General features: G+C 35.5%; 1 protein-coding gene across 1 annotated transcript; it reads right to left on the bottom strand.

Annotated features, from left to right (window-relative positions):
• Positions 1 to 2,631: 2,631 nt before the first annotated feature.
• On the bottom strand, positions 2,632 to 8,519 carry LOC132173952 (probable boron transporter 2). The gene is made up of 12 exons (XM_059585644.1): positions 7,020 to 8,519; positions 6,737 to 6,819; positions 6,444 to 6,636; positions 6,212 to 6,350; positions 5,599 to 5,764; positions 5,228 to 5,394; positions 4,971 to 5,144; positions 4,756 to 4,851; positions 4,133 to 4,270; positions 3,731 to 4,050; positions 3,285 to 3,555; positions 2,632 to 3,191 (listed from the first exon to the last, which is right to left on the bottom strand). Exons 1-12 carry the CDS (start codon positions 7,121 to 7,123, stop codon positions 2,892 to 2,894), a joined length of 2,151 nt encoding a protein of 716 aa, XP_059441627.1. The 5' UTR covers positions 7,124 to 8,519; the 3' UTR covers positions 2,632 to 2,891.
• Positions 8,520 to 10,595: the final 2,076 nt, after the last annotated feature.

Raw genomic sequence — 10,595 nt, 5'->3', positions numbered from 1 at the left:
GAAAGCTCGATACCCTTAATTGAGAATTTTTGAACTTCAAGAAAGTAATTTCAAAACGTGTGAAAGTTCATAAGAGTTTTATGAAGTTTTGCCTAATTGTTATTTTTCAAAATAAAAATATTAATAAATAACCTAAAAAGTAATATTAATAAGAAAAATGCTAGGTGCTCTCTTAGTATTCTTCTTATGTCTTCATAGTCCTAGGCGGATATTATTTAAAAAAAAAACCACACAAAAATGAAACTATCCCTTATTTCTAATTTTCTCTCACTTGATTTTTAGAAAAGAAATCCACTTAAAACTAGAAGAATACCGAGAGAACACTAGGAGAGCACCTAGCATTTTCCATTAATAAATAACTTAATCTTTCTGACTCGTTTGCTAACACTCTCTTTTTCGTTTTTCGTTTTAACAAAAAATGTAAAAAAATTAAGAAACAATTTTAAACACAAAATACTCAAAAAAAAAAAAAATATATATATATATATATATATATATAATAAAATTAAATTAAATTAAAACTATTTTTTTATGTCATAACATACCTCCTAAGAAAACCGCTATCAATCGCAACCAAAACACCTTTTAGCCTTATGTTAGGTCAAAACTCTTTTTCAAACCAAATCTCAATTTTTGGTTGAAGATGAAATCAACCTACTATTTGAGGCTACCCAAAAGGCAATGATAGTTGATTGTGACTAAATCGTGCCATTATGAGCACAGAATGGAATCAATCCCTATTACAAGTGTCCACTGACTTACAATTTCTAATCATTTAGTTGGGTGAAAGGTAGTTTACATGAAAGAAAAGAGAAACCCACCAAATCATTTGTGAATCAATATTTATAAAAAAATATAAAAAATTAAAAATTAATTTTTACAGTTACGTCATCTCAATTATACGACAGACAGTCGTTATCGGCCTATATTATTTATAACAAAATGATCACGATTTAATTGCGGGGCTTATTGTAGGGGCTGGGGTAGAGCGTGGGGTACCCCAAGTGGTGTTGTCAATCTCCATCATCAACACATGACATGTGTATGATTGAACGGTTAGAAGCTGGCTGAGTGACACGATGAACCAGTAGAAGAGAGGAGAGATAATGGAAACAAATGCATGCATTCCACTAACTTGTGTCCGAGCTACCCATCCAATCACTCACCAACTGTCTACTAACCAAACCCCCACCCCATGTCTACGGTGACAAATCTTTTTAATGTGGCTCAAGCTTTTTTGCGGTGGAGATGCACCAGAGTACTTGGGTTTTTAGTGCCATTCACATCTAGCATCCATAAAAAGATTTGGATGATATCCCAACTTATTAATCATTCAATTTTATTTTTATTTTTGTTATTAGCTTAAGCTTTTGGGATCGTAGATGTTTTCGAATACTGACTTCACAGTTTATTTATCCCGCACGTGAAAAAGAGCGTTAAAATTAAAATGTTTAGAATGATTAAAAAAAGTTGAGAGAAAAAGAATGGATGGAAAAGGCAGCTACCACCTACTATTCAACCAAGGAGATAGAAAGCTAAAGCAGAGTGAAGAGTGCACTAGCTCCCCATCCCCCCTCCCCCCATCACTCCTAAAGCCTTTAGTAAGCATGATCTTCTACTTTTACATGACTTCTCTTTTTTCAGGTTAAAGGCTCTCCAAGATAACATAGTGCGGATTAAAGAGAACTTTGAGAGAACACCAATAGACGGTACACACCTCTAGACTAGTTTATCAACTTCGCATACTCTACAAAAACCTTGTAAATAGAGTTTTACACTTGAAAATTAACCAATTTGTAAGAAAAGAGTGCTTAAGAGATTATACACGTTTTGTAACCGATGTCTATGGTGACCCACTTTATTGACACTGACACGATGGTAGCTCTTTCTCTTTTAGCGGCTCCACTCATCAATCAGTATTAATGCCAATGCATAATACCAAACCATTTAAATCCATCGATCTTATACTCGACGTGGTAACTGGATTTGTTACCAAATGATAAATTTGGATATAACTCACCATCAAAAACTGGCTTGCAAAGAGAGGATACTCAAAGAGTTTATATACACATGATTAAAATTGTACCTAAACTATGTGGGACACTTACGATTACCAAGCTTCAGTGCAAGCTCTAGTCAATCGTATCATCTTTTTACTGCAGCAAACATGAAACAAGGTGAGCAAATCTGTATTGAAGTAACGTCATGCAATTTGCACAATTTTAGTTTCATTGTTTTCTCTTTTCTTCAAGTACATAAGGTAGTGAAATATTGATCTAAATAAGTATATTTGTATATCTAAATTCTCTTCTGTCAAGGTCTCCACTGGTCAGTGAGGCTTCTTTTTTCATTTTTCTAGAGGAGAAGAACAAAATGAAGCCGCAAGGGAGATCTTCCCACTGTCAAGGTGAAGGTCTAACAAAGGAAAAAGGAAATGTTTCCAAAAAAATTTGGAGAGAGCGGTCCATTTTGCTAAATTGTGAGCACGAGAGTTAGCACTCCCGTGAATTTTAGATGCCGGCCTTGATCATTGATCATTGATCATTGATAATAGATCATTCCTCCTTTCCTTCTATTATTAATCCAATAACTAGTTTTGGAAATACATATTACTTCAAGATGGAAATATGATAGATGCTCAACCAACAAAATCAGTGAAAGTAAATAGACAAGTTTTTTTTTGCATTATCATACTTACATTCTCTGCCCAGCCTATATGGGAGATACAAGGAAGAATAGTACTGAAAATCAAACTACACCATTTTATCAGGTTAGAAAAGAAACACACCTATAGGATAACACTTGGTTACATGATTTTAGAACAGGACCTCTCGAGCACCATTGACAACTAACCTCACCATAATCACAAATTTAGGGTCTTAGCTTGAAAATTAACCACGAGGGCTTTGTCCAAAAATAGATGGCCCGGGACTGGGAGTTCGTTTTGCTTCGAGTTCTGCCCCCTTCAATCTGGGACTGTGTTCCTCTCTTAGTTCATTTACACGTGGGCTGAATACTCTAAGCGACATCCGCGGACTATTAGCAGGTCTGATATCCTCTACTGCCGTAGGGGTCGAACTCGTGACTTTTGGACTCTGAGTGAGACGGATCTCACCCCGGCTTCTTGTGATGATTTCATCAAGAATTTCTCCACTACCAATGTTATTAATTCTGGTCTGTGGATCCTGGTCCTGCGAGTACATGAAACATCAATATGATGTTTAATCCAAATATGATGTTTCAATAGGTCTAGCTAAAATGAACAGAATGGTCAAGACATTTACTTGAAATGACATGTTGAAAGCAATGGCAGGGGCTTCCTCATATTCTGCAGCATCCAAGTCTTGAAGATGGGCTCCCTTGAAAAACTTAGGGAGAAAATATTGTCGCACTGGTACAAGAAGCATGATCAACAGGGGGAAAAGGACCCCGGCTAATGGTATCCACGTTATGCCAAAACATAGAAGCAGGTAGGTTGTCTGGAACAAGGTGAACATGGCAATTGTTTTGAAGGGCACAGTCTCAACAAAAGTTGCATGATCATCCTCCAGCACCCTAACAAATTATATAATCATCATCCGCTTCTTCTAAAAAAATAAAGATGACACTAATTGTGTTCATAAAGAGCATAGACCTCAACATTTTCTATAAAATGTAATATAGAGGAACTTTTAAGTCCTTGAACCCCTGGCAATAGACAACAGTAATGGGAATGTGAGCATAAACTTACTTGTATCTTCGACTTGGAGCGGTGAAAAGCAACAATATCCTCTCCCAGAACTGATTTCCAGGCAAGCTTTCAATTGCCATGAAAGCAAAGTAGCCCCAAAGAACTGAAGTTGGGATTTTCTTCAGAAGAGGCATAGCAGCAATACAACAGCCGACCATCAGTGCCTGAAGCAAATTGCTGAGGCGTTGTTCTTTAACTTCAACGGGCAAAAGATCATCAATGTCCTTATCAACATCAAAAACTGTCTCATCAACAGGGGCGCCTATGTAGCCAGTACTGGATACTGATTGAATTGTGGACTCTTTCAGCTCTTTCAGTCCCTGTTTGAAGCACAGATCAAAGACAAGAAAAGGAAAAAATAACAGATTTTTTTCAATCCGAAATAATAACTAATAAATTTACCAGAGCAGGTGGCATTTGGTAGGCTAGTGGTGTCTGCATTTCATTATATGCTTCTTGCATGTTCTGGTATAACTGACCCAAATTTGAATTCTTACGCAAACTGTTTCGGGCTGTTGATACAAGCTTATTCCGCAAGAGCTGTTCCAGGGAAAACAAAAGGCACCAATGTATTAATTAAGATATCACATCTGGACTAAGAATAATACTAACCAAATGTTTGTTTACATATAGAATGAAGAGAGCAACTAACAGAAAAGGATCTGTCAAAGAGGAATCCAAAAAAAAAGTTGTCAAAGACATGCATTCTCATTGTAGAACAAATCAAAATCTGAGGACATGAAAAGGATTTCATTGGATTTTCTCAACATTAATTGTCCACAAACAGATGATCATAACTTTCCATTATTAGATAATTAGGCCTCCTGTCTATTCATCATTGGAATGAATCCATAGAATCTTTGGATTCTTGCCCTGCTTGTGTACCAGGACTGCAGCACAGAGAAGGTAAAATTTTAGTTTTATGATCTGTTCTATATTTTTATAAAGTTGCAAACAAAATCAGGGGGATTTCATTATTATAAAATGAGATTCATTAACTTCCAGAACTTGATAAGGTAGTTTACCTGATGTTTTAGGGTAGCTAAGCTCTTTGTATGCATAGGAGATTGTGGAATTACACCGTTGGAAGGAGGAATGCCAATGAGCCCGCATAATATGACCTGGAAATGGAAAGAATTCAAAACTAAAATGAAAAGTCTCAAAAATAAATGCTTTTATGGAATGGAGCCTCTTGAAATAATTACTAGCAAAAACCCAATGTTCCAGGGAAACAGCTTACCAGGAACCCCAAAAGAAGAAGGTCATAATGATATGAAGCTGGTTTCTTCAGATTGAACTCCTTCTGTTGGGCAAGTTGAGATGCAACACTGTGATCGAAGTAGTAAAGCACAGCAATCATGGTTGCTGGAATAAATGCTCCAATTATATATAATGGAGGAACATTCAACATATCCTGCACAACTTAACAAGCATGAGTTTGTAAAGCAGATGCTAGAGAGGTGTTTTAGTAGATCTTTGACAAACCACAATATTCACCTTGACAACCGTCCAATTTGAGTATGCCCCAGGAGACCATGGATTTGGACTGAAAAGCCGCCTTGGAACCCCTCTTGGGACATCATTAACGGGCATGTAAGACACCCCTGTCCATACAAGCACCATAAGTGGGACTCCATAATCCGCAATAAATCCCCGTAACCAACCTGTAAATTTGAATCATATTCAACATCAAGAAACTAATTTAGGAAACAGCATAGGTATACAAAAATATTTGTCTCCTAAGAGAAGAAACTAGCAAGAGAGATTACCCAATTAAATTTTATCACTGTACCTAACTAATAACATGGAACAAATGTGAAGGGTCTTTTAACCCTATATTCAAGAGTTCCTAAGCAAACTCCTCATACCTGTCCCATAACGCCAGGATCTAGCTTTACGGCTTCTTAATGCAGTAAGAAGAAGGCCAAAGGACAGAACCAATGCAAACATTCCATTACCAAATCGCCAGGATAGTTGGAGTGCAGTCTGATTTGGATTTGCTCTCTGGGGTATGCCAAACTCTTCCACAACTCCCTGTAGTACGAAATCCATACATTGAAAGTACAATGAAAATAATGTTTATAGACCATATTAGTGTGTTAAGTGATTTTGGAAAAAGGTCTAGTATTTGAAAACTAGTCACTGTCATGAAAATTACTCAGTACCTCAAGAAGTTTTCCAACCTACAGATATGGTATTTTCAAAAACCTTCCAACCCTCATAAGTCAAAATGGTATTTTCAAAAACCTTCCAACCCTCATAAGTCAAAATGGTATTTTCAAAAACCTTCCAATCCTCATAAGTCAAAATGAAGTTATCATTTAACAATGTAATTTGAAAACTAGTCACTGTCATGAAAATTACTCAGTACCTCAAGAAGTTTTCCAACTTACAGATATGGTATTTTCAAAAACCTTCCAGTCCTCATAAGTCAAAATGAAGTTATCATTTAACAATGTAAAATCATAAAAGCACACTCACCCTTATGGCCTGCTGCATAAATAGCATTGCGATTAGCAGACCAAACAATTCACCGGCAACACGCGTAAACCTATTGATAAAAGAGCACGCACCTAGAATGGCCAGCAAGAAGAGCAAAAGGGCCGTCCAAACGCATACCCTGAAAACCCAATCAATAATAATAGAGAATGTCAAATATCACCATAGACCAATCCCTTTGCATTATTAAGTACCAAGAATGTTCATGAAATACCATGCAGTCCAGCCTAAGAAGAGCTTTTGCCCCAAATCCTTCCGGTCCTTTGCAAAGTTGAACATGAATGTATACATTAACACTGTTGGCTCGGCCACTCCTAGAATAAGTAGGGGCTGTCCTCCAACCACTGAGTGGATAACACCGCAAAGTGCTGTTGATGCAAGAGTTTGCACAGCAGTCAAAGTTCCTTCTGTAACATAAAAATACATAGCATGTCTTAGAGAAAAATATTTCCAAAGTACCAACTATAATAGGATGCTGGCAACCCCAAAAAGGAAAATCCATCACACCTGTACTTCTCTCCAGTTGCTCCCCAAAAGATATAACTGGAATTGCTGATGCAAAAAATATGTATGTTGTTGGAGCCAGGATTCTGAGTGACAGAAGATACGGTTGATTATGGATTCAATATGGCATAAATATAAAAGCACTGATAGCTGCAAATATTGAACACTGAACCAATGTCGTCCTCGAAGCTGTGATGGCTACTTAGATTGCAGTAGTAAAATCAATATCTTTGGCAGCATAAGATTCTATTTATGAATAGGGATGAGCATTAGGAGAGTCACAAACCTGATACCCGCGGTAACACCACCAGTCCAGTCTTGTTTGTAGCACAAAAGTCTTCCTTTAAGGTCATTCTTGATTCCACGGAAGGGAACAAATGTTTCTTCCATGATAATAAGTAAAATACTTTGTGGACAAGAAGAGATTAAAACTTATTTAGTTTTTGTTTGAGTAACAAAAAAGTAAGCCGAGCAATTTGTGATATTGAAGATGCTTGAGTCAGGTTCAGATTTAAGGGACTCGAGAGGCCAACACGGTAACTAAACTTGCATAAGCGAAGATATATGTGTATGTATACGCAAAATTATGGGCAGAGAGGCAAAGAAGACTTCTTCATCATTGGAGGTTGAAAGAAAAGCCAGAGAAAAGAATGTTGACATATTGAGTATAGCAGACCCTTGGTGATATAAATTAACAACTGTATGTAGTTGAAGAGTTTACATTTCAAGTGAGTTATAAAGAATGATTGGGTTATATACCTATGAAGAAGAACAAAAGAATTACTCAATAGTGAATGTAACTACTTGGAATTCATATCTTAGTAGAGAATCAAGAATATTAGCGAATGGAATTCATAGTGAATTGGGAATTTCTTAATTAACGAAATTCACAGACACTCTCCATATGCTCGGATCAGAACTAGCGGTCGACTGTGACAGAGATCAGATCCATCACCTTCCTATTCTCTGAACCATCAAGAAGGCCTCCTATTCATCAACTAGTTCCCAACAAAGGACACCAACAATAACAAAATGCAGCGGGATGCTGCGGACCAATTACTTGGTATGAATTTTACATGCTAAAATTGGTGAAAATCGTACTCAAGCTCTAGAGTTGAGAGGTTATGAGAGCAACAGCCACCAAATTAACGAGAACCCATTATCACAAACTGCATTTGGGATGGTTCAGAACAATTTGAAGCAAATGGGCATTGACAGGCTATCTATACAGAAAGGTTAGCGAGAACCCATGACTAAAACCACAACAGGAATGATTCAGAACACCTGTGAGCAAATGGGCATTGACAGAGACGAACACAGCTATCTATGCAGCAAGATTAGCGAGAACCCATGACTAAAACCACAACAGGATTGATTCAGAACAACTATGAGCAAACGAGCATTGACAGAAAGAGGAACACAGCTATCTATGCAGCAAGATTAGCGAGAACCCATGACTGAAACCAGAACAGGATTGATTCAGAACACTTTTGAGCAAATGGGCATCAACAAAAGTGGGAAACGAAGCAAACAGAACAGCGAAATCAGAGTTACATTATTCAAAGAAATACCCTCTGACAACAACACAACCACTTGGAAAACTGAGATGGAGAGACGGGTAGGTATGGCTTGTAGTTACATAAGCTGAAATCAAAGAGACTTAAACGACAGGAAAGGCAGAGACGGTTCAGATATAGCGCAAAACAGTTGCTCACTACCGAGGCAAGAATGAGCAAAGAAAGAGAATCAGAGAGATTTCCTGTAAACTCACTCTGCAAGTAGAAGGGATTTTTCGCGTGAATAAGGTAGTGTGTGGTGACACGGCATATATAAGTCTCTCGGCAATAAAACAAACACAGAAAATGATGAGAGAGAGAAGTAAAAAAAAAAAAATTAGGATAAATAAAACCATTATACTTTCGTTTGAAGAAAATTAGGATAAAATTTAAAACTTAATTTTATAGTTTACATACCTACCCAAACAATATAGCAGTACTTTTTTTCAGAAAAATAATAAACAACTTGGACCTCAAGGATTTTACTTTCCTAAACCCTAAATATAAAGGATGTTTAATATTATAAATATTGTTAGAAGACGGTAAGTACAATAAAATATTAATTAAATTATTAAATTTACCTTTTTATTAATTTAAAGGGAAAAATATAAAAAAGTTTTTTAAATTTACGATAGAGCCCCATAATGTTCAAAAAATACTAAAGTAGCCCATCAAACTCTAAAGTGTGTCAAAAAGGTCCCATCTTTTTATATATTCCTATAATACTCCTAATCTTTTAAAAACTAAAAAAAATAATAATAAAATAAAAAATAAACTAAAATATTTTTTAAAAAAATAATAAATTAAAAAAAAAAGAAAAAAAAAAAGAAACAAGGCTAGGGGTGAATAAATTAATACAATATTTTTTTTGGAATGAATAAAAAATTAGTCACTATTGTTGGCTTAAATTACAAATAGCTCGTGTGGTATAAAAAATATGGATAAATGCAACATCAAACATTGTGGTTGGCTCAATTGGCAGCCGCCCCATTCCTCATTATTTTATTTTATTTTTTATTTTGACAAATTAATTTTTTAGTTATTTATTTTATTTAGTTTATATTTTAGTTTTTAAAAGATTAGGGGTATTATAGGAATATAAAAAAAGATTGGACCTTTTTGACACACTTTAGTAGTTTGATGAACTACTTTAATACCTTTTGAACATTATGAGACTCTATCGCAAACGACTATTAATTTGGAGAGTTTTTTTATATTTTTCTCTTTAGTTTTAAACACTATTTTTTACTGGGGATGGAAAATAAGAAAAAGAAAAAGAACAAAAGGTAGTTTGATTTAAATGAAAGGTTGTTTTTGAGGTGACTTTTGGTTGAAGTTATGGCATGTCTCCAGTGGCGAAGCCACTTAAGGCTTTGGGGGTGCCAAAGTATAGTGTAAAATGTATATGTTATAGCAATATTGTTCAAGACAAAAACAGTAATTAAATCAGGTGAGAGAAAGACAAAAAGGGTGATGCAAAGTAAAATGAAAAAGCTTTTTTTTTTTTTTTTGGCTTGTTTATTGATGTAATAAAGCTTTCTATTCTCTAACCATAAAAGCGGCTGAAAAGACCCAGCTCAAGGAAAAAGTTTCACAAGTTGAAATGTCCATTTTGGCAATGGGTATTCCTTTATTATTATTATTTGCTGTAAAATTCCATTAATTGTCCAACTTGATTTTTACTGTTTATATATATATATATCTCATGTTCATCATCAAAAGGTTAATGAAACTTTTAGATCGAATGGTTGTATATCTTATGAAAAAGGAGCTTCAATCAAGAATTTCATGTGTAAAGTGGCACAACCTCATTGGCTTATGCCAATACCTTTCTTTGGTTATTACCATGCATGATGCATCAACCTAATCAAATAAATTATTTAAACCTCTCATTTAATTACCAACTCTTTTGGGTTCGTTGTAAATTTGTCATCATTATCTTATCATCAATGGCGCATGCTAAGTTCAACTTCATCATCTTTATCTTATCATCGTCACCACCAATTTTTTTTTTTTTCACCCCATCCTTACCCTTAGGTTTAAGATCGCGATTCCTTATAGGTAGCGTTATCCTGCGAGTTGGATTATTTCTATTAAATAGCTGCTGGCATGGGTTATTTGGAAAAGGTTAATTTCCTAATGGCATGGGAAGTGTAAACATATGACCAAAGTGTGTAACTGTATATGATCATATTCGATAAGAGATTTACCAATTTTTGGAATATCTTTGATTGTGTTCTTTTAGATAGATATATAGATAGATATGTTTTCTGTTATTCGCTCCTGTTCTTGTTGTCTTTGGTTGG

This window comes from Corylus avellana, chromosome ca3 (genome assembly GCF_901000735.1).
Source record: "Corylus avellana chromosome ca3, CavTom2PMs-1.0".
Taxonomy (NCBI): Eukaryota; Viridiplantae; Streptophyta; class Magnoliopsida; order Fagales; family Betulaceae; genus Corylus; species Corylus avellana.
This window is presented reverse-complemented; position numbering and strand designations above follow the sequence as displayed.

Coding starts and splice junctions, on each gene's coding strand:
- LOC132173952 (XM_059585644.1), bottom strand. CDS start 7,123: ATGGAAGAAACATTTGTTCCCTTCCGTGGAATCAAGAATGACCTTAAA. Junction 5,765..6,211: donor TTATGCAGCAGGCCATAAGG/GTGAGTGTGCTT, acceptor TTCGTACTACAG/GGAGTTGTGGAAGAGTTTGG. Junction 4,051..4,132: donor ACCAAATGCCACCTGCTCTG/GTAAATTTATTA, acceptor TGCTTCAAACAG/GGACTGAAAGAGCTGAAAGA.